Here is a 27848-nt window from a genome sequence, read left to right as displayed (position 1 = left end):
ATTGTCAATATCCATGCCTTCAACTATTATGACACAGGTTAGCAATACTGTGGGTACCATGCCTATTCATTTTGATGCTCATACTTGTACGTTGAGAGGGGTTCTCAGAGTAAACACGTATTCTTTGAAGGAGATTCATCTTCTGTAAAGAAGAGGAGACATTTCATGCCTAACCCTATAAAGGGGAAAGCTGAGAGTGAAACATTTATGATGATGATTTCATGGTTACAGTATTAAAGTGATAACATTCAAATTGAATTTTTTCCTGCACTTTCACTGTTGTCAACTGATAAAGGCACATGTAAACTGGAGGATATTTTTCAAAATTTATAAACATTACAATTTTTGCTTTTTTATACCATATCTTTTAATCTTGTTCATTGTATTTTGTCTAAATTTTAACAAGATTCTCCACTGAAAGGGTAGTTTATTGTATATTTTTTCTTGTTTCAGCCTATAATAAATAATCTTTCAAAGTTAGATTATGATGACTCTATGGAATATCAGGAGAAATTATTAAGGAGCACGGTGGACCACCCCATTGTCCAAAAGTATCCACCTACCATTTCATACTGCCAGCGGTTTTTGAAACGCCTTATTACAGAGGTAATGTGAAAATATATGTTTTGTATAACATATAATAAGCTAAGTTTGGTATTCTCCCCATATTTTATATACCTTGTTGTATTATACATCACGTACTGAAAAAACCTGAGCTAGGTATAAGGCCTGGAACGGTTTTCAGTTCTTGCACATGTGGTCAACTTTTTTGTATGAGCCACAGTCTGGTAATGCACCAGTTAAGTAAACTAATTCCAGTGGGTACCATGCCTTACCATTTTGATGTTGACAGTCTTACACTGAGAGGGGTTCTCAGAGTAGAATAGAATATGGAATTTAGACCAAAGTCCAAGCACTGGGAGCTATGAATTCATTCAGGGCTGAAACAGAAATCGACAGTATAAAAGTTTGAGAAGTGTAACCAGAGGAAAACCTTGCAGTTGCACTATGAATCAGTTGCTATGAGAGGGTGGAAAGTAAGATGGAAGAGAATATGAATGGAGGTACAGTAAAAGGAATAAAAGGGACATTGCAAAGAAACTTAATGCCTGCTGTGCACTGCATGAGGTGCATTGGTGGCACTACCCCCTTACAAGGTACTCTTTCTGTGAAGTCATTTAACCTGACTGTTAACTGGATATAGTTATGGCTGTTTAGATATTTTTCTTACACAATGTTCTTAATTTTTTTAATGATGTAGGCTGCGCAGATTTCCTCCATGGCTGTTTAGGAATAACACATCACTATGATTGGTAGTTGAAAGCTTCTAGCTTTTTTTCAGATAGCATAAATGATTTATTTTTATAAGCTAAATATGATTTTCCTCTGAGTGAAAAATTTGCCAGGATGTTTTTAATGAAATAGGGATTTCATATCATGCACCCTTGTACCCTCTCCACTATTCTAATTTATAACTTAGCTTTCTAGCCTTCAGAATGAAGTGGTTTTGTTTGTTAAAAATTTGACTGAACTGAAGCTCGTATGTAGGAAAATTGGTTAAAGTCCAAAATAACTACTAATTTCAAAATATCACAGCATTTTACCTTATTATCATTTTCATTTTTCAGATTGAGGACATTAACCTTGAAGTGTTTGATGGTCTCTATGAAGCATATACAAACCTCTTATCTCAGGAGAACAGAAATACTTTAAATTGTGGTAACATTTCGTACTGCTACAAAACTTATTGCTTGGCGCCAGAACTAACAATAACACTGAAGGAGACACGAAGTATTATATCTGAAGGAACAACTGGTATGTTCACTTGGCAGGTAAGAACATTGCTACATTAAAGGATAAGATATGATAGGTACAGTATGCTATAAGCAAAGTCAAAAAGATGGGATAGGTATACAGTATGCTGTGACAATATAGACAGGTCTAGTTGACTCTGTCAAAAAAAGTGTGTTAATTTTTTCTTTAAAAAGAAAAAAATTATATCTTTTAACTCCTGCCTTAAAAAGCGTGTTGATTTTTTCTGTAAGAAGATAAATACTTTATATTTTGCAAAAGACATCTAAATCCAGATTTAAGCGCTATGCTTTAGGGATCCTGTAATTTGATATGCTGTATGTACATAGGATTGACGTGCGGATACCAATTAAGCACAGTTATTGCCTGTCATTGGCCATAATAATGTGTTAACTGTTTTACATATGTTTAATTCTTTGCTGATCTTGACACCTAGACAAGTTTCAAAGATTAAAATGTATGATTTGAAGTGAATGAGCTGGAGCCATGAGGGAAAGCCCCCCCCCCCCCATTCGTCCACTGGTGCAATTGAATACATGTTTAGGAATATTGCTATTGTTAGCATATAGTATAATCTGTAATCTTTCATCCCTGTGTAAATGTTAATACAGTATTGGTTAGTCAGGGAAAGGTTGTCAAGAAAATAAAAAATACAATCTCTTCAGCCTTTGATAAGATAAAGTTTGCAGTACCTTTTCATTTTGGGGTCCCTCTCTCCTCTATGATTGTTTACTGGCCTGGCAACCCTGACTTCAATTTGCTAACCTCTTGCTATTCAGTACTGCAGACTCATTGAGCACTTATCCTCTTCCTACTCCCACCTTAGCATGGTTATCTATCTTTAAGATATTATGGTGCACACAGTCATTGTTGTAGCCCAAATTGACCAATCCTGAATAAGACTGTAGTGGTTGTAAGAGCAGAGACATAAACCCCTCAGGTGGGTTTCCTTCTGTCCATAAGTAAAGGCTGGATTATTCATCTTCGCTGGTATTACGGTATTTCCTAAGGGCTGAACCTCCAGAAGGCAACCCAGAAAATATGAATGTTATCATGGAACAGACTGGTAGCTCAGGCTAGACTGTTCATCAGTTGAATAATTTTGATGACTGTCAATTTGTGAAGATTTCTCCTAAGACAGGAAAAGATGTGGGTAGTGGACCTACACTGCCAGGTTCTCATCACATGGCCAAGAATTAGCCCTCCTCTTGATAATTGTGTCCATCCAAGTAGATATATTTTATTTTTATTCACCTGAATCAAAATTTATTTTGACGGCACTTGAGCTAGTGTTTCCTTGCTTTCTGAATAAATGTTGCTTGTGCTTTTATATTTTCTCACAAGTGAGATTTATTTCACACAAATGCTGGGCTTGTTCTTGTTAACCCTGCAATTGTAAATGAAGCAGTACCCATGTCTTGGGAGAGGATACCTTCTCAAATGGTGGCACCTCTCTACAGCATTTTACATCTGTAATTGAGGCAGTTTGAAGCTTGGCACTTGCCCTTAACTGGCAAGCCTAGACAAATATGTAAATCTTGAAAAATGTGTCAGTGGTTTGCATTTTGGTTTTTAAATTTGCTGATGGTTAGTGTAATTTTTACAATTATTTTTAACACTGAAATATTATTTGCTGTTGAATGTACTTGCATTTTTAAGCAACATTCATTATAAAATGAAAGATGCTTTGAATTTGTCAGAACCTTTTTGCCTAGTAAAAATAATTTATTTGTCTTGACTTGTGGTTAACTCGGGGAGATCGTCTTATACATACTTTTCTCTGTTCTACAGGCAAGTCATGTTTTAGCAGACTGGTGTCAAAAGGAGGCAGCTCGCTTAAATGGAAAAAATGTTCTCGAACTTGGAGCAGGACTGGGATTAACTGGTCTTACAGTTATCAAAACATGTAATCCTGCATCATATACTTTCACAGACTTGCACACATCAGTGCTGAAGACACTGAAAGAAAATATTTTAATCAATCTTTGTAATGGGAGTATTCCAGAAAGCACCGAAGAACTGGTAAGATTTTTAACTGTGAGAGAAAAGATCTGTGTATGAGTACTGTACAAAGATTTTTAACTATGAGAGAAAAGATCTGTGTATGAGTACTGTACAAAGATTTTTAACCATGAGAGAAAAGATCTGTGTATGAGTACAAAGTACAAAATACACCCAAATTATGGTTTCACTTAGTTCTCATCAAAACTGTCTTTAAATGCATAATTGTAAAACATATACAGAAGTGTGCAACAGGGGTGTTGTAGGTGTGTGTTATTAACTGGTACTCAGTATTCCACGCAGTGCATAAAAATAATCCTTTCACAGTGCAACACAATAAGCAGTAAGTACTTAGAGCAGAACCCAAAAGAAAAGATTTAGAAAATAATGGTGTTGCCTATCAATAGTAGCCTACAAGAGCTACCCAAGACTAGCAACAAGAAAAGAATTCATTTCCAGATTAATGACAGTTAGCCCTCAAGGTATCTACACCTTGATACACCTGTAGTATTAACTTGCTTTTTTATATATTTTGTTTGTAAAACTGGTTACAGTATTTCATCAAATGTTTTACTCGTGTGTGTGTGTGTGTGTGTGTGTGTAAAAGTTCTTTCATTGGACAAACCATAGCAAATTTTGAATTTTCATACTCATTACTTAATTTCAATCAAATCTCACTACCCTTAACATTAATTTTCAGAGTATGCCAAGGTTTTTCCCACTGATAAGATATATTTTCATTTTATGACTGATTGATTGATTATGAATGTCTTTTTATTTTCTGATTATGATGATTTTAGAGGTTGTGTTATGCTCCACTAGAGGTAATATGTAAAAAATTTGACTAGGTAAATTTTGAGGTTTATTGCCCCTTTAAATTTTTATATGTTCATTTAAGCAAATATTTTAAATATTCAGGCAAACTTTGAGTTAGACACGGTTTGCATGTCAAATCTGTACCTACCAAGTATTTTATGTTGCAAAAGTAGCCAAGAATTCAATCTGCAGTTCCCCTCCTTCTTTAATTCTTCCAGGGCCTGTTCTTCCACCATTCATTGTAAGATTCATTACTAGACCTTTCTGATATCCAATTACTGTAATCTCCTGACATTCTATTTGTTAACATTTACTTAAGAGTTTATTCAGTTGCACATTATCACTAATAATTTTCTTCAAAAGACCCAATTTGCTTCCAGCATATTGAATGATTAGTATTATCAGAATCATTTATCTTACCTCATTTTTGTAAGGAGAGGGACTGTAGTCTTTTTCTGTGATTTTTCCCTTGAAGTTACTTGGACAGCTTGTCTATCTCTTCACTGTGAAAAGAAAAACCAAATGCACAGTCCATTCACTACCCTTTCTATTACCCTACAGACTTGTACAAACATTCCATCTACATGAGATCTGATATTAAATAAGACAGTGTTAAATTCTCATTGATACAAAGTAAAACTACAAACTGGTCATTCTTCTGTACAAATATCTGTCAACAAAAGTGGCACCTTCGATACTGTCATGAACTTTTGTTCAATCCATACCTTAGATGTATAATATTTTCTCTATCCTCAAACTTCTCTCAAAACTATTTAGCAAACACTAGATTTTCACCCAATGTCTAAACAGCATTCATCCACATTCAACTTAATCGCTTCTCTTATTAAAATCCTTCCAACTCCTCTTTATACTATATACACAAGCAGTCTCTGGGTTACATTGAGGGTTCCGTTCCTACGCTGCGACATAAGTCAAAAACGGCGTAACCCGAGATGTCGTTATCACAAGAAAACCTTTTATTTTATTCTTTTGGGTGTCTTAAAAATGACTTAACCTGCATTTTGATTGAGCTTTTCATGAAAAAAAAAAAACTCCAAATTTTGACCAGTCTGCTGTTTTGCAGCCATATTAAAGTTCCAATCTTCTGTTGGACTGGCGAAGTAAACCCAGAACATGCTGTAACCCGGGAAATAATTTTTGATGAATATATTTGAAGGGCGACGTAACCTTGGAACGACGTAAGCCAAGTCTGACGTAACCCGGGGACTGCCTGCACAGAGAAATGCTGTGGTCATATATTCTTACCCTGCTATTTTCCATATATAAAAAATAATTAATCATTATTTATCACATATAAAAAATAATTAACCCTTATTATTTATTTCTTTGGAATCCTTGTGATAAAAATAGTATTATTTTTGCTTTTATTTACCCATGAAGTGCTCAAGAGCATTTTACTATCACACCCCCAAGTGCATACAAAAGAGAAATCAGCAAATTCATAACAGCTTAAGCTGCTAATTCCAGTGTGTCTCTAATCAGCCTAAACTGCTACTCACAGTCTGTGTTAACAATACTGATATCAGTCTTCTTAGGCTCATCATCATTATCATTGTTTTTATTTACCATTAATCTAGCGGTGTTTCTATATCATCCATGCAGGTTCTACCCATTTCTTACTGCCCTCTCAATACCCATTTCACAGTTGTCTCTCCCCCCAAAGGTAAATAATGTACTACCTCCTTTAAGGCTTTCACTTCAACTACAAATGGTTGTTCCTTTCCCCTCTCTTCTCCATTTGCTATCCAATACATCTGGACATCAGAAATCTCATATCGCATGTATAATTTGCAATTCAGAACATCTCTTGTAACTCCATCTGTAACGTTATATACAAGACACACTGTTAACTCCTACACCTCTTCCTAACATTTACATAACCACTTTCCAAACCACACTTTTTCCTTTGGTTCCTTTCCTGTCACCATAAGCTTTGCTTTTGCTCTGATAATTTCCAGCCCTTTCTTCTTCATGGCATTCTCTGAATTTTCTTCATCAAATTTTTTTCCTGACTCTACTGCAGCTCCCTGGGCCTCCCTTCCTGTACTCCTGTTTAACTTCCTCCATTACTATGATAATCAGTAAAGCTCTGCCAATTCTTTCTTGTTTCATCAGCTTTGGGAGAAGGTACAAAGGGCTACATAGACTACAGAATAGTAATGAGGATGTTTTCGTAATCCATTTTCTGTAGCTGTTACTTTATACTTTTGAATGTCTTGTAATATTTTTGTTAATAAAAAATTTTGTGTTGAAGCTCCTAAGATCATTTGGTGTGAGTAATGATGCATTGATGCATGTTGTTTCAGACTGATGGCTTCAAAATACCTTATGAGAACACAAGAGTATCAGTAGAGAGGCTTGACTGGACCTCAGATCACGTTCATAGTTCTTATGATGTCGTTCTAGCTGCAGGTAATACAGTATACTGATATTGGGTATGTAGTGAGAATTATGATTTTCATGTAAATAAATTTATAAAGTAGTTTAACTATGCCACTGAGTCACATTTCTCATCTTCTAGGGCTTGACTGATAGGTGTGTTCATACATGTAGTAGTAAATATTAAGTAGGTTGTTGTGACCGAATTGATTCACAAAGGTTGTACATTTCAAACATACTTACCACTCTTCTCGTCAAAAAAGTAAACTTTAAAATCACTGGAATGGTATTTAGTCTTTGTTGTCTTCTTCCAGTTCAGATAGAGTTGGTTTTGACAGGTCTGTGTTGGGATACAATATTGATCCCAACTGTTTATTTTAAAAAGAAGCAGTGCAACAAAATGTGCACACAACAGCTGGCTGACAATGGAGCACATTTTGTACTCTGTCCCAGTTATTCTATTCAGTGGCAAATAACACAAAGGTAAATCTGTAACTGGTTTTCTGGAGGGTGATACTGAGAGTGTTACCCTCATCTTATTTTAAAAATAATATAACATTTTTATAATAAAGTAAAGTTTTATATATACTTACAACATAATTACATAGCTATTGTTTCTACTTTATGCAGCAGCTCAGAATTTAAAATTCGCAGTACCGCACGTTTGTTAAAGGTATAGTTATGCTGCCCCCCCCCCACTTTTGGGGAAGGATAGGTACTGTATAACACAGCAAAAGAGCTCAGTTCCTTTATGCTCTATGTCCATGAGAGGGGAAGAGGGAGGGCTCTGATCATGTAATTATTTGGTAAGTATATATAAAACCTTATTTTATTATAAAAAAGTCATTTTTACATAAGTAAATTACCAAATAATTACATAACTGAATCCCACATTGACTGGAGGTGGGATATATGGACAAAACTACTCAAAAACACTCAGGGATGGAGATGAATTTGAAATAGGAAATTCAGCTATCATCGTGAAATGCTTGTTGTAACCTTACCTGGTGAGGGAGCTATGGCAGGTGGGTACTGCCTCTGGTCAGAGCTCCTCTCGACCTGTAGTGGCGTAGCGGTAGAGCCAAGAGTCGCCTCTACTTCAGTGGGTGCTTTGCAACATAGGAGTTAATCGCAGGTTGCCAAAGCTAACAATCTAAACAAGACACATCAAAATGTGTGTGCCCTTGCCTTGGGCACAGTACAAATTATGACCAGAATTTTAAAACCTACACCACAAACTTGTTAAAAATCAAACCAACTGATGGTACTCACGACAAAGTACCAATCAGGCTTCCCAAGAAAACGCCAATCCTCATTCAAGGAGAGTGGATAGAGGAAAAATAAGAAATTCCTCATATCCCTCTTCACCCAACACCATGCCAGCTGCAAAAAACAGGCCTAGAGTACTGCAATTTTCGTAAGTTTCCACATCACACAGGTGGACCATTGCAAAAACCGATTTGCACCTCCAATATGTGGTACAGGAGAGAAGACAGCGAAAGAGTGCGCTTTAAGGCCAAGAATGTCGCTGCTGCTGTAATTTCATCTGCTTTGACCTTGTATAAAGGAAAAACATCCTCCTGGATCTGGAGTTGATTCAGAAATCACAGTTCTTAAAAAGAATGTTAAGGCATTCTTGAATAACTGCCGACTGGGGTTTTTAACTGAACACCACAGATTTTGAGAAGGGCCTCTAACTTCTTTGGTTCTTCACAAATACTCACTAAGAGAATGAACTGGACAGAAAGAGTCTTTCTTGATCTGCTTGACCATGCAAGAGCCATGCTTATATCTTGCCTAGTAGTATTCAGGGACTTTACTAAATCACTTAAGTCCTGGTTTAATGCAAGATCTATTCTGTGCTTGAAGACAGAATTCAACATAGATCTGTATCCCTTGATGGTTGATGTGGCTAGACCTTTCGAGGATCTGAGGAACAGCAAAAAATCTGCGATCTGAGCTACGGTCTTCTGAGTAGAGGATATATTTGTCTCAACACCAGCTCCAAAAGACTGTCCACTTCGATTGGTAGACTGCAGCAGAAGATCGTTGCCTACATCCTGCAATAGCTTCCGCAGCCTTCCTTGAAAACCCTTCCGCTCCGACAAGTTCCCACAGTCTGAAGCCTGTCAGAGCAAGAGTGGGTAAGCCTCAGTGAAAACGAAGAAAATGGGGCTGTCTGAGAAGATTGTTCTTCTGAGGTACTGTAGAACCCTTGGATAGTCTACTAGTAGGCTTAGAAGGTCTGAGAACTACTCCTTGTGCAGCCAAAAGAGAGCCACTAGCGTCACTGATGCATTGCTGTGGGTGTTGAACTTCAACACTTCTCTTACCATGTTGAAGGGAGGAAAAGTGAAGATATCGAGACCCGACCAGTCTTGCAACATGGCATCCGTCGCCCACGCTTGCTGATCTGGAGTCAGGGAAAAGTACAGAGGGAGACGGTGGTTTCTTGATGTTGCAAACAGGTGTATCGCCCTCAATTCTTTCACATTTATGTACAAATCTCTTTCGGTCAGGGACCATAAACCTGATACTTCCAAACTGTTGAGAAGGGCTCCCCAACCCAGATCCGACGCATCGGAGTACAATATTAGGTTGGGGTTCGCAGGAGCCAGTGACATCCGTCTCGAATCTGTCCTCCGCCAGCCACCACCGAAGGTCCTCCTTGATTTTGGGGGTGATTTTGAAGTTGAATGAATCTGGAAATATCTTTCTCTGCCAGTTGGCTTTGAGATAGAACTGAAGGGGTCTGATGTGTAGTCTGCCCAGAGGTACAAATTTCTTGACTGACGACAGAGTTCCCACAAGGCTCATCCAAGCGTTGGCTGAGCAGGACAGAAGAGACATGAACTCTCAAACTTTTTAAATACAGTTGCAAATCCTTTTGTTGGGATAGAAAACCCTAAAATTCAGAGAATTTATCACTATCCCCAAATAAAGAGTCAACTGTGTGGGGATTAATTGTGATTTCTTGAAGTTTATCAGCAGTCCTAGGTCTTGTGCAAGTTGAAGGGTCTTCTGAAAGTCCTCTGTGCATTGGGCTTCTGATGGGGAGCATAGGAGCCAATCGTCCTGGTATAAGGACATGTTGATTCCTATAAGGTGTAGCCACTTCGCTAAAGGAGTGAGAACCCAGGTGAAAGCTTGAGGTGCCGTGGAGAAGCTGAAGCACAGGGCCCGAAACTGGAAGACTTTGTCCTGGAACACGAATCTCAGATACTTCCTGGAATCCTGGTGAACTGGAATATGGAAATAAGTGTCCTCCATATCTATTGTTACCATCCAATCCCCCTGATGGATGACTGACAGGACCGACTGATTCATTTCCATCTTGAACTTCGTAGTTTGGACAAAGAAGTTCAGAACACTGACGTCCAGGACAGGTCTCCATCCCCTGATGACTTGAGGACTACGAAGAGGCGTTTGTAAAATCCCTCTGTGCCCATGTCTTCGACTTCCTCCACTGCCTGTTTCTCAAGCAGAGTGGAAACTTCTCGAGACAGGGCTGAAAACCTCTCTGAGCCTACAGAGTACATTGTCAATTTGATGGGAGAGGTTACTAAGGGAGGCTTCTCCCTGAAGGGGATCGAGTAGCCCTCTTTCAAGACTTGAAGCACTCAAGGATCTACTTTCCTTGATTCCCATCTGTCCCAAAAAAGAAGCAGTCTTGCTCCCACCGGAGCACGGAGGACAGGTAGCTCCCTTGCGAGATGTGGTTTTGTTAGAGGGTTGTGTGTTGAGTCGCACTGGATGCAAATTAGTTCTCGGACGGGACTGGACGTGACCTCTGCTTCCTCAAAAGGGTTGCTGAGGGAAAGGAGAAGTATTCCTGGTCAGAGGAACTGCAGTGGAAGAAGGATATGTCAAGATCCCAGTCCTCTTGGTGGACTGAGCGAGTAAATCTTGGGTGGATTTCTTCTGCAATTCTCCTGCCACCCGTTCTAAAGTCTCTTGAAGAAATAAGCTGTTGCTGTCCAAGGGAGCAAACAGAAGGGAAGAACATTGAGAAGAAGTGACTCCCTTAGAGGTGAACAAGCACCATAAGTCTTGTTTCTTCAGTACACCAGTAGTGAAAATGGGGGCTAGTTCATGGGCGCCGTCCCTCGCTGCACGATCTGCGCAGGCCAGAACCCTCAGCCAGTCTGAAGGAAAATTCTCTTGAAGTGATGTGCAGTCTTCGATCTTCTTCACTAGCGCACCAACGGTCCAATCGAGAAACTCAGAACCTTGAAAACCTTAAAAATATCTTTCAGCAGATGGTCTAGTTCTGATGAGGTAAACAAAATCCTGGCGGACGAGAAGGCTGACCAGTGAGTAGCATCAATGGAACTGGAAAAGTCCCCTTGAGAGGAGGCAGAAACTCCCAAGGATGGAACTTCCCCAGGTGGAATAGGACAAATACTTTTGATGTATCAGACGAGGAGGCGGCGCACAGAACACAGCTTTACTGTCTCTCTTCTCTGACAACCATATGTTGATATGTGTGAAAGCTTTCCTGGATGAGGACAGGACCATACGCAGCAATTTAGCCACCCCTAACAGTTGTCATATCATAAACGCTGAACTTGGAGAAGAAGGGGCGGCTGGAGAAAAGAAGTCCGGGTAGCAAACCAGGAAGAACCGCAACAAGGCCGCTTAGTTTGATGTAGGAAAGTCGTCTCTACAGGTTCCTCTTTGGAAGAAATCGGGGACATCGGAGGATCCGAAGGCGCTTGAGTGGTTGTAGATGGGTTCTGGAGCAAGTTCAAAATATTATCTAAACGTTGATTAATAGGGACTAGGGAAGGATCCTGAACCGCAAGGGGATTGGCTCGAGTCGCACCAGGGACAGCAAGTCCTACCTGTGGCGCCGGACGGACACTGGAAGGCGGACAAACATCAACATTGGCGCCCGCTAACACTGGACACTATGCTTCCATAGGGAGAACGCTCGTAAGCTGGGCATCCATAAGACGGACGCACAGACACTTGATGTCCAAGCGCAGAACAATCTGACAAAACGCGATCACTCTCGGAATGCATGGACATTGGACGTCCACTTGTTGGACGCACGGACAACGGATGCTCCAATGAATGCCACTCAGATACTGGTTTCTCACAATTGGGCATTACACTCTCAGACTCTGGACATTCGGACACACAATAACTATACGTTGGACTAACGGACACTTCTTTACACGCTTTGTGGCACTCGATGTCCATTGAAAGAGGAGGGCTGATTTTCAAGGGTCTTGAAACACTGGCAATCGCTGACCGCTCTGATGAGCACCAGAGTCCAAGTCACTAGAAGATAAAGCATGTACAGTCACCGCAAATAGAAATCGGACCTACTTGGCAACTGGTAGCATAAACATGATTATCATCACGGAAATAAATAAAACAAACATAATAGAGAATAGTAGCACCTATTTTAATATTTAGTCATATTCCCCTTGGCTTTAAGAACAAGTTTGAGTCGTTTAGGCATGCTGTCAGCCAGTTTCTGGAAGTATTGCAAAGACATTTCATTCTCCCAGATTGTGGTGATTTCTTGTTGCAGGCGCACGAGGGATGATGTGTTGCACGACTGAAGCTTCTTTTTCATGACATTCCACCTATTTTCGATTGGGTTGAGGTCAGGACTGTTACCAGGCCACTGTAAGACCCCAATATTGTGATCAGTGAGCCACTTGGTAACTTTCTTGGCCTTATGACATGGAGCACCATCATGCATGAAGACAGTGCAGCCGTGAGTCTCATATTAAGGCAGGAGGTGATCTTCAAGAACTTGAATGTAGCGGTCAGAATTCATTGTAACATTTTTTGGGAGGAAGTGCAATCCTCCACGGCCTCTTAAACCACTGAAACATCCCCAAATCATGACAGATTCAGGGTGCTTGACGGTGGCAACTGTGTAGGTAGGGTCGAATCTGCTGACTGAGGATGGCCGTCTTACTGTGGTAAAACGGCCCTGAATACACTGGAATGTTGATTCATCTGACCACATGACCTTCCTCCAGTCATCAGCTGTCCAGTGGATGTATTTCTTGGCGAAATTCAGTCGAGCTTTCTTCATACGATCTGTCAGAAGAGGTTTGCGTGCAGCAGGGCGGATGGGCAGCTGGAGGTCCTTCTGGAGACGGTGTTGGATGCAGCAGATGGATACATCTTTTAAGAGGGTTGGGTGACTTGTTTTTAGCTGAGAAGCTGTAAAACGAGGGTTTTTACGTAGTTCTCTCACAAGAAGATGATCAGTGGCCTTGGAAGTCTTCCGTGGGCATCCAGGATAAGGTTTTCTTGGGGGAACGACGTTGGGTGGTAGGTCACGAGCGGCAGCCAGCAGCAACATTACAGTTGACTTTGCTCAGCCAGTACGTCTACCGATTTCTTTAATAGGCACTTTTTCTTGCCTCCAGGCTAATATGCAAGCCTTCTCCTCCTTATTCATGTGTGCATGACCCATATTTAGGGAATATATAAAGAATTAAAAGGCAAGAAGTGCTCCAGTCCAAATACTGGGATCTTGGGGGCAGAGCAAATCAAAGCAATAACCTTTCCCTTTGCTGTCTGGGTCAGCACTGAGTCCTGAGGCACACACCTCCCACACACACTAGCACAGGAGAGTTGCCAGATATCACCAGCCAACTCTAGCTCAAACCATAGGGCGGGAAACGCAAATAGATTTCGGACGTCTAAACAGTGGATTCTTATGGGTTAAGTCTGATTTCTATTTGCGGTGACTGTACATCCATTTGGATGCCTTCCCAACTGCGATCCTCCGAGACCTGGGATGGGCAGACAACAGGCTAGGACGAGGCAACGACTACTCGTGGGCAGACCCCACCGACCTCCCTTGGACTGCTAGTTTGCTTCCTCCCAGGTGAGCAAGGGGAGTTTAGCAGGGACCTTGGTCTAGGAGCATCAGTGGGACGAGTAGCCACCCCCTCCACTGACACTGCACTTACACAGTTGAATTTGTCCATAAGGACACGCACTTAATTCCCAATCTGGGAGATTGTGCTCACTAATAAATAAAATTTCTTGTCCACACGCACTTCTAGGCTGGCAATAGCGTTAAGATCAGAGGAATGAGAGCCAGGGATCGGAGTTGCAGGGAAAGTTGGAGGACTTGAGATAGGGGAAAAAGCTGTTCTAGGTGTTAGAAGAATAGGTAAAGGAGTCATATCAACCCCCAGAGACAAAGCCTGACCAGCAGAAGCCTTCACTTCAGCCCTAGCAGTCGCTTTCCTAATTCTGTCTTGCTGTAATTTGCCTAAGTATGCATAAAGAGTCTTCCACTTCCCCTTATCCCAGTCTTTACATTCATCACAGCAAAGTTTGGGAGAGCAAACTTGTTCCCTGCACAAACTACAAACAGTACGATTGTCATATTTGGCTGAAGTCAACCTATTCTTACAGCCCTTACTACAATACCTTATACATCGTACTAGAAAGGCTAGGATCTGACATGATTAATAAGTCAAAATCGGGAGTCACAAAAGAGAAGTCTGAATTAGCTAAGCTAATTAATAGGACTGCGCTACCAAAAAGAACAAAATACTTCACCAAATGAAGGATAACGGTAACCATCCGGTGAAAAAGAATGAATTCAGAGCTGCTTATTACCAAGTTCAGTCACCAACCGGCAGAATGAACTGAGCTCTTTAGCTGTGTTTTACTTATCCTTACCCGAAAGTGGGCGGGGCAGTATAACTGCACCTTAAACAAATGAGCGCTAGTGCAAATTTTAAATTCCGAGCTGCCGCATAAAGTAGAAACAATAGCTGTGTAATTATTTGGTAAGTTACGTATATAAAATTTAATTTTCTGTCGTTTAATTTTCTGTCAAATTTGGATTTTTGTTTTGAGCTTTTATTTTGCAGTTTTAGACAGTTTGTAAACTTAATATTCTTATTGCAGTATTTTAATTTCAAGCGTATACTCTACAAAATCTAGTTCACTTCCTGCCATTTCTTGATTTTTCAATATGGTGTCGACTGGTTCTCTTTGAGAGCCTCAGTGCCTGTTCTTTAGTTCTAAAAATACCTTACACATAAACATGCTTTCTGAATCACCATAATTTTTTATCTCTAGTATATACTTTCCTTTCGATTGTCTTTGAGATGTGAACTAAATAAGAAAAAAGTGTTCATTTAACCATTCTATTGACTTTTATTTCTAGGAAAGTTTGTTCTGGGAGTAAGCCCTTTATCTTTGCATTAACTTGCAATTGTCCAGATATTTTTACTTCATGTTAAACATAGATGAATTTGTTTAATACCTGGTCTGCACTGTAGTCAAGCATAGTTTTCCTAAATCCGCAATTGTGCCATCTTCATCAAGTAGTATTCAATTTGTTTTTCTTTCATGTCCTATCAACAGATTCCTTTCATCCTGTGAACAAGGAGTATTGTGGTCAGTTTTGAGATGCTTTATTAATTTAGGAAATATGCTTTTTCTTTTAGAATGATATAAAATATTCTCTACTCTTTAAGTCTCTCATTAGGGATAAATAGTCGTTCTTGTATATATAGGCTTAGGTTTCATCACCTCTCCTTCACTTATTTGTACTGTATAAGACTTCAAATCCTCTGACCACTGTTTTCTGTTTCATACCCTACAGCTACCTTGTGCTTTCATGTCCCCTACTTATATGGACTATCAGCTTTCTCCTTCAGCCTCCTGTATAATTCACCCCCTCCCCCCTCCTTTCTGTGCTTAAATTGAGAATTTGGGCTTGATGTTGTATAAAATATGAAATTAGCTGGTTATGTTAGTTTTGAGATAGCAAATTATATGACTTAAGATATTAAAAATTTAAAATTATATATATGAGGTAAAAGCAAATTACCAAAGACCAGTTTTCAGAAAAGAATGTTATTTCACTTTTTTTTCCACCTTTCTAAATTGTGAAAGAGCTGAGATGCTGGCATACAGAAAATAATTAATAGCAACTTTTCTTGTTTACAGATGTGGTCTATGACACTGAAATTATTTCTCCCTTGGTTTTAATCCTCAAAGAAGCCTTGGGTAAATCAGATGGAGCAACAGCATATGTGGCTAGCACTATTAGAAATCGAGACACATTCAACTGTTTTAGGAATACACTGGGTAAGCACTTTGATTTATTACTTTGCTGTTTCTGCCAAACTACTTTGTACCTACAATGATGAACCTAGTTACTGGTTAAATGCCAAATACTTTCCACTAAGCATGCTTAAAGCTTAGGTACTTGAGCATCCATGTTTAACAAATATTTCTTACTCTTTTAAACATAATGAGAATGGCTGACTCCTAAAATTCTTGAAATATTACTCAGTAGTCTAGATAAACTACTTTATACAATAACAACTAAATCTGCCTGGAAACTACAATTCTCTGGATAGTACCCAATATCAGCTTATTACCCATAGCTAGAACATCACAGAAACTATGAACATGACATGCAGTCCAGTCAAGCCTCTCTATGGATACAATTGTGTCTTTGTAAGATATTTTAAAGCCTTAGGTCTGAAAGTGTCATCATTCGCACCATGTGAAATCTTATGTTAAATCACAAAAGTTTTCACTGACAAGATACTGAAGGACTTTCAAACTACGTACAAAGCAACAAAGAAAATGGAATGAGAAAAATCATCGTTATTACTCGGTAGTTTACAAAGCCCTTTCTAGCTTCTTCCAATAAATAATAAGCACCAAGTCCTTGACTATTTATCAAGTAATGGATAGCAGTTAAAAGGGGACCAAGTGTTTGCAGTAGAATTGAAAGAAAAGTTAGTTAAAAAAATGTGAGTGGAGTGGAGAGGGGAGGACTGAAAATTAATGAAAGTTAAATAATGCTTATGGTGAGTGGAAAGGAACCAAAGGGAGAAATGTGATCAAGAAAGTGGTTATGTGAATGTTAAAGAAGAGTGTAGGGGTTAACTCAAATGTGATGTACCAAATGTTCTAGGTGGAGTAAAAAGGAAATGTTCAAAAGTTAAATGGGATATGGATTATTCGCAACCATCAATTAATCAGCAGCAGGAATTACACCAACAGAAAGCTGATTACAGGGTATGAAAAGCTATGTTAGCGCTACGCATAATGGTAAAATATCCTAAAAAATTACAAATAAAAGGCCGGTAAAACCATAGGGTAACTCCGCACAGACTATTACCTTGGAAATTGATTTTCTCTATACTTCTAGTGTTGCTGATGGAGGTGGTGGTGTTTATTGTTGGTCAATTATTATTAACCTCATATCTACCCAACATTGTTGGGGACCTTTTGGGAACACAGGGTTTTGGGTGAGGGAACTTGTTGGGAGAAAGACCAGACTGCCACGTTGTTGTTATGGAATGGTTCCGTGCACGTGCAAGCCATTAGGGGTGTGGGCCCCCCGGGTGAAGGAAACTCCACTTTTAACCAAAAGCTCCCCCATAACATTGTGCATGCGCAATAGCATTCCAGTATGGCCAGCATACAAAAACTTATCAGTTCTGATGTTAATTACAGTCGAATGCCAAAAAATAATGGTAAATTGTTAATAAGCAACCAAAATACTATGGGAACAGTCAATTTCCAAGGTAATACCCCTGCTGAGCAACCCTATACTTCTACCAAAAGCCCTAAAGAAAGCAATTGCGGATGAAGGTCCCCGCAAAAAAGGCGCTTGAGACAAAGTTCTCGAGTAGTGCTTGTACGTAAATTGACATTAGGCTACACCCTTCCCAAGGGTGCATTGTAGAAAAACAAGAGAAATAGGTCACTACAAGGGAAACATGAGCTACAGCCTGTATGAATAATGGAAAAAATAAATTTACGAGTTTGGGCAAGCACAAAGCTTGTTCGAATGGTTTCCCAGGAAACAAAGGCTGTGGCAACTTGTCATTAGGCCTAAATACAGCTCACGAAACATGCATGCGCAGTTGGGCTATGCCTGTGATGACTTTGTAAAGCCTCCGCTGAGTGAGTCTTATATGATGAGCGACCCGTTTTCTTTCAATTCCGCTCCTATAGGATTGGGTCACGCAAAATCAGCCATATCGAACCAGCCATGCCTTTCTATGTAAATTTGTACCTGTTATTAATTTATTTTTTATCTGTCTCTTTTGTACATGTATCAGAATGTTGTCATGTCGGTCATTGTCCATTTTTCTTTTCACATGAATTGTATTTATGCATTGTAATTATTGTCAAGTGTAATTGACCTCGGGTCACCGAGGTTCCATTGTATTCCTCTGTGTGACGTCAGTCCGCCGCTATATAAACGGCCTGCGTCTCCAATAAAGTAGCAGTACCTTTCTCCTGCTCATTTCTTTTGCACCTCTTAAAGTGGTGACCCTGGAGTGGTTCTCAGAGCCATTAGCGGACTCAGATGGCGACCTAGTCTTGGCTCCATGAACTACCCCACACCCCTAGCGGACTAAATACGGCGCTGTAACTAGCGTTCGGGCGTGCTGACTCTCGTCAGCAAATCACCAGCGTCATTAGCAGACCCACACGGCGCGCTCCCAAGCGCGTATTGACGTGAGTACCCCACTCCAATTAAGAGGGCAAGAGTGAGCATGGACACGGACATTCCCTCCCACATACAGTTAACCGCGAACTTTGCGGACTCAGATATCTACCTACCGCACGTCCCACCCGCGCCCTCCCCCGCGCCAAGAATCACGCGCTCTTCCACGCCGCTACCTGCACCCCGCGTGCTGCCCGTCCCGCTGGAACAAACTTAAGCTGCCCTCGCCATAAAATTGCCGCCCTTCACGCACGGCAACCCATCATCATGGTTATACAGGGTCGAGGGACAGTTCAGACTGGCGGGACTCACGGACGAGGTACTACAAGCTGATGCCGTCATCAATGGCCTGCCAGAAGAGGTCTACAGAAAGCTTGTCCCGTGGGTGTCTGCCGCACGCCCTGTCACCTACCAGAATCTAAAAACTTCCCTCGTCGAGACCTGCTCCCTTCCGATCTCCGAGAAGGCTGCCCGCGCCCTTGGCCTCGTCACCAGCCCGCGGCATGACCAGAACATCCTGGAGACATGGGGCGTGATCCAGGACCTCCTCTCACCCTTCCAGGCACGGACGGCACCGATAGGCGGTCAGAGATCAGCCTATCAAGGGAAATCCTCCTCCGTCAGCTCCTCCCGGAGGTCCGAACTCAGATCCTCGACCCCTACACCATGCCGCTCAAGGACCTAATTAAGACGGTGCAGCGGCTGACAGACTCCGCAAGGGCAGCGAAGCGGGCATCCACGCCTGCAAACCCCATCAGTTCCCTCCAGCTGGAGGAAAGTGCGCAGCAGGAGGAGGTCAACGCTGTCACCAGAAGGCGGCCACCATACCACTACAAGAAGAACTCACCGGGCCCTGGCTACTACCACAAGCGGTACGGCAAGGATGCCCGGAACTGCCAACCCCCCCTGCTCCTTCACCCATCCAAAAAACAGGTGAGGCGGCGGCCAACAGAACAGGCCACCATGGCAGCAGAGGAACCCAGGAGCCCAAAGCAATTAGGTTTCTAAGTCCGCGACACCATCTCCGGCAGGATGATGTTGGTCAACACTGGAGCCGTCCAATCAGTGTTTCCACCATCCAGGGAGGACCACAAGCGCCCGCCAGACCCGGCTGCCTTCCTGACGGCTGCCAACGGGTCCTCCATCCTCTCCTACGGCACCAGGCTCTTGTCGATCTCCATCCTTGGCCGGAGACATTCATGGAACTTCGTCGCGGATATAAGGACCCCACCACTGGGCGCGGATTTCCTCGCCCACTATGGGCTGGCAGTTGACGTCGGTCGCAAGCGTCTCCTAGATACCGACTCCTGCCAGTCCCTCCCCCTGGCACCGGGACCCAGTGTGCCTGCCATCTGCTCCGTCGCCCCACACCAGTACGCCCAGCTGCTGAAGGAGTTCCCCGACGTGTTCAAGCCCGCGCTACGCCAGGTACCCGGAGCCCCAGCAAAGCATGGAATCTACCACCACATCAAGACGAAGGGGCCCCCAGTCCACGCAAAGTTCTGGAGGCTTTCCCCTCGGCGCCTTCAGGAGGCCAAAGACGCCTTCGCCCAGATGGAGCGGATGGGTATATGCAAAAAGGCCTCCAGCCTGTGGGCCTCTTCCCTCCACATGGTGCAGAAACCGGATGGTTCCTGGAGACCCTGCGGCGACTACAGGTGGCTCAACCTCGCAACTGAACCTGATCATTACCCAATGCCAAACATGCAAGATCTCACGGCCTCCCTTTACGGGGCCAAAATATTCTCTAAATTAGATCTTTTAAAATCTTACTTCCAGGTACCAGTTGTTCCAGAGGATATCCCAAAAACCGCCATCATTACGCCCTTCGGGTCCTACATCTTCGCCTTCTCCACCTTCGGCCTGAGGAACGCAGGGGCGACATTCCAGAGGCTGATGGACAGCATCCTGGGGGACCTGAACTTCTGCGTCTGCTATGTGGACGATATTCTAATTTTTTCCAGATCCCCCAAAGAGCACCTGCGGCACATCCGGGTGGTCCTGCAGCGACTGCAGGAGAACGGCCTAGTTGTCCAATTCGACAAGTGCACCTTCGGCGTCAAAAAAGCTGACTTCCTAGGCCACGAGATATCCCCGGATGGCGTCCGCCTGCTCGCATCAAAGGTCGCAGCCGTCACCAGGTTCCCCACCCCTACCTCCATCAAGGCCGTCCAGGAATTCCTCGAGATGGTGAATTACTACAGAAGGTTCATCCCTGGGATCGCACACACCATGGCCCCCCCTGACGGAGATCCTGAAAGGCCAACCAAAGTCCTTAGTGTGGGGACCCAGCCAGCAGCAGGCCTTCTCCCTGATGAAGGCCGCCCTCTCCGAGGCAACCACCTTGGCCCACCAAGACCCCAACGCCCCCCTCCAGCTGACGACGGATGCCAGCAACGTCACCTGCAGGGCTGTCCTGGAGCAGATCGTCGCCGGCGCCCCCCAGCCCATTGCCTTCTTGAGCAAAAAGTTTAACCCCGTGGAGGCCGGCTACAGCACCTTCGACAGGGAACTCTGCGCAGTGTATCGGGTGGTATGCCACTTCAAGTTCCTCCTTGAGGGTACGCCCTTCACAATCTGGACGGACCACCAGCCACTGGTCCACGCCTTCACGAAGCAAGGGGATGCATGGTCTTCCAGGCAGCAGCAGCACCTCGCGACCATTGCGGAGTTCGCCTGCTCAGTCAAATACCTCCCCGGCAGGAAGAATCCTGTAGTAGATGCCCTCTCCAGAATCGAGCTCAATGCAGTGCAGCTCGGGATCGACTATGAGGACCTCGCCCGGGAACAGACCGCCAACCCAGAGACTCCAGCCTACGGCACCGCCATCACGTCCCCAAAGTGGAAGGACGTGACCCTCGCCCCCGGGGGACCAAAACTCCTGTGGGACATAAGCACCGGCCAGCCTCACCCCCTGGTGCCTGCCTCCCGCCGCCGCCTTGTATTCGATGTCATCCACGGGCTGTCCCACCCCTCCGGCAGGACGACGGCCAAGCTCCTGACAGAGAAGTTCGTTTGGCACGGGATGCGGAAGGACGCGAGGGCCTGGGCGAGACAGTGCATCCGGTGCCAAACCAACAAGATAGGTCGTCACACCGAGTCAGGGGTAGGCGAGTTTCCCAGCTGGGGAGGTGGTTCGGCCACATTCACATAGACGTCGTAGGCCCTCTTCCTCCGTCAGGCAGGGCCAGATACCTCCTGACGATCATCGACCACTCAACCAGGTGGCCTGGGGCAACGCCCATGCAAGAAGCCACTGCCAGTGCGTGCGCCGAGGCCCTCCTCTCCAGCTGGATCAGCTGGTTCGGCATCCCGGACCACATCACCGACAGGGGCCCGGCCTTCCTGTCCGAGATCTGGTCTGCCCTGGCACGCCTGTTGGGGACATCTCACCACACCACCACCGCTTACAACCCCGCAGCCAACGGATTAGTGGAGAGATTCCACAGGTCCTTGACGGCGTCCCTTATGGCCCGCTGCACCGCCGAGGATTGGAAATACCAGCTGCCTTGGGTCCTCCTCGGACTGAGAACCGCCCCCAGAGCTAACGGCAACCCGTCTGCAGCGGAGAAAATCTACGGAGAGCCCCTCGTGGTCCAGGGCGAACTCGTCACGGAAGATCGTCATAACCTGTCAGTCCAGAGGCTCTGCGACATAGTCGGGATGTTCACTCTCTGCTGGCGGACGTATACTGACAGATCAACCTCCTTCACGCCTCCCGGCTTGTCCTCCACCACCCACATCTTCGTCAGGGACGATGCCGTCCGCCCCCCGCTAACCAGACCCTACAGGGTGCCCTTCCACGTGCTTGAGAAGAACACCCAAGCCTTCCGCCTCGCCGTACACGGAAAGGACGATTGGGTGTCAATCGACTGTCTCAAGCCCGCCCTCCAGGAGGTAACAGCAGACGGCACCACACAGCGCCCTCCTCAGGAACTGTCGCCTCCACAGCCGGACCGCCGCAAAAAGAGGTCGTGTGGCCGCCCCCGAATGCAACCAACTGCCCCCTTACACACTGCACCAACCAGCTGACTTCGCGGAGCCGCGGCACTCTTCAACGCCCCAGCAGATACCTCGATTAATCAGACGTTACTCACGTCTTGTGGGGGGAAGTATTTGTAAAGTCTCCGCTGAGTGAGTCTTCTATGATGAGCGACCCGTTTTCTTTCAGTTCCACTCCTATAGGATTGGGTCACACAAAATCAGCCATATCGAACCAGCCATGCCTTTCTATGTAAATTTGTACCTGTCATTAATTTATTTTGTACCTGTCTCTTTTGTACATATATCAGAATGTTGTCATGTCGGTCATTGTCCATTTTTCTTTTCACATGAATTGTATTTATGCATTGTAATTGCTGTCAAGTGTAATTAACCTCGGGTCACCGAGGTTCCATTATATTCCTCTGTGTGACGTCAGTCCGCCGCTATATAAACGGCCTGCGTCTCCAATAAAGTAGCAGTACCTTTCTCCTGCTCATTTCTTTTGCACCTCTTAAAACTTTACGCCTAGGCCTACAGGCTACTTGAAATCATGAATCCAGGTAAAAAAAGTCACAGGAAAAAAAGGAAAGTCACATTAATCTTCTGTTGATAGTGTCCCCCAAAGGTTTTAACCCAGTAGCCTAAGTACCATAAAGCTAATGACCCCCCCAAAAGGAATAGTGAATTTTTCTCCTGTGACTCTATTACTGGCCACCATAAATTAGTGCCTTTTCCCAGCCAAACCTCTTGACTTTTTTTCCAGTGCCTTTTTTTTCTAGCCAAAACTGTGACTTTTTCCAGTGACTTTTTGCCCTACCCAAACCTGTGACTTCTTTCCTGCGACTTTATTATCGGCCACCTAAAATCACAACTGTCTAGGCTTCCTGACTCCTAAGCTTATTAGCCCACCTACAGTCTGCCATTTTAAACTTCCATCTATGAAATTACAAATAAAAATCAACACGTTATGTTCTGTATTAATTAACCTCACACTGTCGCATCTATGACGTAAGGAACACTTAATCCAAGTATGGCCTTAGTTTGGGAAGAGGCAGTTAGGTCCTATATATCGGCAGTCATCTGCGTTATTACAGCTGTAAAATACGCATAATGGGTATAATTAGAGACCGGATTAACTTAATACACGAACGTGACAATTAAAACGCCAACATACATTCACTATGTTGAAATAGAATTGGGTTACGTGCACAAGCAAAGTGTTACGTAGGCAAGCCGCCATATTGGCTTCATTCACCCAGGGAGTCTGGAAAGAGGGTATAATATACCTCTCAGTCAATCAGAGGCCTCCAGTACCCACCTCTGGGCACTTCTTTGATTTGTCTTCATGTTTTCGCACCTTAAAGAAGACATGGCGGAGTCTGGCGCCATTTTTAAGTATTGATTCTCGCTTATTTTACGTAAAACCGACCTTAAATCGGGATATTTACATTATTTTAGTACTTTGAAAATTATTTCAATTTATAAGGTACTATTTCAAACGATTCTTTACCAAAATAAAGCGATATTAAATGACATTCTTTGAGATACAACACAACCAAAGTGGTAACATTTTTGTTTACTTTACGTAACATTTGAGCTCAATTTTACCGATTTTCGGGATATTTTAAGTAACAAAACATTATATTATATTCTTTCAACACTTTAGTAATGACTATAATATTATTTTAATCGATTTATACCGAAAAAGGTGACATTATACATCGTCTTTTGAGCCAGAATACGACAGATTCAAATTCGCTAGTTTAGCGTATTGTCTTTAGAATATTTTACATAAATATGACTTCTTTTGCGATATTATACTTACAAATTTATTATTTTATATATATAACATCAGGGGCTGGGTAAAAAAATTACTTAAATTTCTATAATTGATATGGACCGGACAGGAGGTGAGACACTCATCAGACAGCAACAGATATGAAAACTGCAAGACCAAGGAATCATAAAAAAAGTTGTCTCAAGACCTTGGCTTAATGGGAGTTCAAGAAGAAAGTGCACATAACAAAGAATAGCAAAGAGAGTTCAAATCATAAAAACAATTACGGTTACGATTCCATCTAACTTACCCTCAAAGTTCATGGAACAGATGTGTCATGCCTTTTGGGTGAGTGAAAGACATGCATCTCCACAGTGCAAGATAGCTTTACATAACTAGTGTGGGAAATCTCATATGCTGAACGCGTTCTGTAGTCCATGAGCCAGACCCTCAAATTTTGAAAATCGGTATCAAATTAGGGGCAAAGTTTCACTATAATTTTCATATAGCTTCAAGTATATAGGTTTGGAAAATGTATGATAGCCCTGAATATCAACTGGCTAAATCATATCTTAAGAGCATTTACTAAAATAATTGCAAGACGACGTCAAAAGAATGAAAAAGAATTCTGCATTTTAAGCCATTTATCAGCCTGCGTGTCATTGATAAATGGCCAAAACTGACCAATGATAATAAAAGCTGTATTGTCTTTTAAGAATCATTATCCCAAATCATTAGTCCATGTGGTGGTATATTGACTTCAGTTGATTAAAAATTAATTTAATTTAAATATTTTAATGAAAAACTAATTTTATTTGAATTTAGTTTCTGATTTTCTTTCTGTTTTTACTATTTCTCGTTTCTTTCTTCCTCAGGTAAAAACTAGAGTGTTGGTCAATACATATTAATCGTGACAGATATTAATATTATTGTTACTGAAGAAGAAAAATATTTCACACATATGTTCGAGTAAAGTTGATAAGAATGAAAAACTAGTTGAACTTTAAGTGCTATGAGTCTTGGCAAACTTTACTAAAAGCTGCCACCATAAGAAACTATGAACCTGTCTTAGCCATATCTACAGACTTAAGTGATAATGAATTTCCTCGTATATACTACCACAGAAAATGTAGAAGCATTTTCACTATGAAAAAAGATCTAGACGCACTGAAAAGAGAACTGAGTAATATAGAAGGAGAGTGCTCCTCTGTTAAACGACCAAGGAGTGTAACAACACCTGGACCATTACTTCAAGCAGTCTGCATAGTCTGTAAAAAGACAAAAAGGGTGAAGGGATCACTATCATGGGAGAAATCAGTAAAGGCTACACAAATACACGTGGATGATACTTTTCGAAAATATACTATCAATCGCGGGGATGCAAAGATTATGGCACTGACTTGCAGAGACCTGGTAGCTGTAAAAGCTCACTACCACAGATCTTGTTTCAGAAATTATGCCAGATCTACCAGTAAAAATAAAGAGCTAGATGCTTCCGAAGAAAACCATAAGCTGTATAGTGAAGTAGAACATGATCTATATGATGATTATCCTTCATCCCAAACCAACAAATTGTTCCCTTCTCATCCTTGCCAGATAATTTTCAGTCAATAATGAAATTAAAAGGAATTCAAAAAGTCAATGATGCCACCAATAATAACATCAAAAGAAATATACTAAAGTACTTAGGGCATCCTTATCAGTTTATCCAAATAACAATGTAAAGTTATTGGTTAATGTAAAGTTATTGGTTATACCTCACACGGTAAATAAAATTTTAAAGGCAGAGTTAGAACTTTGGAGGACCAGATCAAACTTAGATAACTTAATTGATCTTGCATCAAACCATCTGAGAAACAAGATTAAGGATGATCTCGCAAAGTTACCATGGCCATGTCGTCATCCATCTGATGTAGGTCCTCGGTCTTATAAAGTTTAATACTTGATTATCTTCAAAGGTTTTACATGGGGCCTCTTACAGTAAATGCTACCAATGCAAACCCATCTCCAAGAGTCATCAGACTCATACATTCATTTAGCCAGGATTTGGTTTATACAGTGACTTGTGGATAACAAAAACCAAAAAATCATATAGAAGGAAAAAGAGGCGTGCAATAACATAATTCTTCGTAAGGGAGCTTTCCACACCATCTTTAGCTTCACGTCAATTCTTGGCAAAAGATTCCAAGATGGAGGCCTTCGTGACATCTGCATTGAATCTGGCATACTTAGAGAAGGTTCAGTTACTGGTGTGATGGATGGAAAAATGTACAATCGTGCAGTTCGAGTCCACAAATGTTTATATGAAGCACTGATGAGACTTTTGTGGGAAAACATTTTATCCTGGATTACTAGTGAAAATGTCGAGGTAGTAAACAACTTTATCAGTGAAGTAATGAGATTAAGTGATGTTCTCGGTCAGGGCAACATTGGTGAAATATTGCAGTCATGATACTGGAGACCTATCAACTTTCTGGATGACATATGTTGACAGGGTACTGCTTAATCTACAAGCATCTCGAGAGGGAAACTGGCTCCTGCATCTCCATGTAATAAGGTTAATGATTCCTTGGTGTTTTTTTTATGATAAGGTCAACTATGCAAGGTACATACCAGTACACTCTGCTCAAATGTTACAGTTAGAAAAAGATCACCCTGAAGCACATGACAGTTTTTTGAAGGGCCAGTTCTCTGTCCAGGTGTCAGAAACAAATGCCTTTGGATGCATACCAATAGATCAAGCAATAGAAGAAACAATCAATGAAGATACTCAAACAACGGGAGGTACTTCACGATCTAGTCTTAAGCCAGGACCAGTGAAAAGCAGAATACAGAAGTTCATTTTTACGTTTTATGCAGACCTTTATTGAATCTGGTGGTTCAAGTTCTCTTCACCCTGCCCTGCTTACAACAAGAACGGAATATGATGAACCTGCAGTATCGTTAAAAACTGGATCGATCCTTTTGGAGAAGAAAATGAATTATTAATCATCTGTACGGGAAAAATAGTTACTGCTGAAGTTAAGGCAGACTTAATGAATGTACTTAAAATTGGGGAAAATCAGTGTGAAATCTTAAGGAAGGAGAGACTAGAAAGCCTCCTACAAAGAAATTTAATGATTGTATGACGCAGTGGAAACTTAAAACATTCACTTCAATGTGCATGAAACAAGAGGTAAAACATACAGATAAAGCAGTCATTTTGAATGGTAAAATCATCATAACATCACAAGCTCAGAATCCTTAAAATGAAAGAGGTTTTATCTCATTCCTTAGGACCTCTTCCATGGCCTTTAGCGACGCCTGGGGGACTACTTCGCAAAACTAACAAAGCTTCCCTTGAAAACTTTTTGCAATAGGATGTGCCCACATCTGAATCTGTTCCACAGCATTCTGCAACATTTATTAGTGGTATGTCTCTTGTTCAAAAGATAAAAGGTAATCAAGCAACATTTAGGGAAATTGCCAAGGATCTGTTTTCCATGATTTTAAATGAAGGTGAAGGAAGTCAAAGAATTGATGTTGTATTTTATAGATATCAAGAACTATAAATCAAAAATAGTGAGCGACAAATGA

The 27848-nt window shown here is 42.1% G+C and overlaps 1 protein-coding gene and 1 long non-coding RNA gene across 4 annotated transcripts in view; one reads left to right on the top strand and one right to left on the bottom strand.

Moving 5' to 3' along the window:
* Nucleotides 1-27848, bottom strand: part of LOC136842690 (uncharacterized) — a 56895-nt gene that overhangs the window by 10425 nt on the left and 18622 nt on the right. The window contains exon 3 of the long non-coding RNA XR_010854305.1: nt 5050-5132. This is a non-coding gene — a long non-coding RNA (uncharacterized lncRNA). The remainder of the gene's footprint in view (nt 1-5049; nt 5133-27848) is intronic.
* LOC136842688 (protein-lysine N-methyltransferase EEF2KMT-like) overlaps nt 1-27848 on the top strand; it is a 42614-nt gene that overhangs the window by 4102 nt on the left and 10664 nt on the right. For 2 of the 3 annotated variants that reach the window (XM_067110352.1, XM_067110353.1), the window contains exons 3-7: nt 454-606; nt 1629-1832; nt 3604-3834; nt 6957-7062; nt 15982-16122. In XM_067110352.1, coding sequence (XP_066966453.1) covers nt 454-606; nt 1629-1832; nt 3604-3834; nt 6957-7062; nt 15982-16122 — 835 coding nt within the window. The remainder of the gene's footprint in view (nt 1-453; nt 607-1628; nt 1833-3603; nt 3835-6956; nt 7063-15981; nt 16123-27848) is intronic. The other variant, XM_067110354.1, reaches the window with a different exon arrangement.

Source organism: Macrobrachium rosenbergii, chromosome 10 (assembly GCF_040412425.1).
Source record: "Macrobrachium rosenbergii isolate ZJJX-2024 chromosome 10, ASM4041242v1, whole genome shotgun sequence".
Classification (NCBI taxonomy): domain Eukaryota; kingdom Metazoa; phylum Arthropoda; class Malacostraca; order Decapoda; family Palaemonidae; genus Macrobrachium; species Macrobrachium rosenbergii.
The sequence above is the reverse complement of the archived record's forward strand: the minus strand, read 5'-3'. Positions and strand labels throughout refer to the sequence as shown.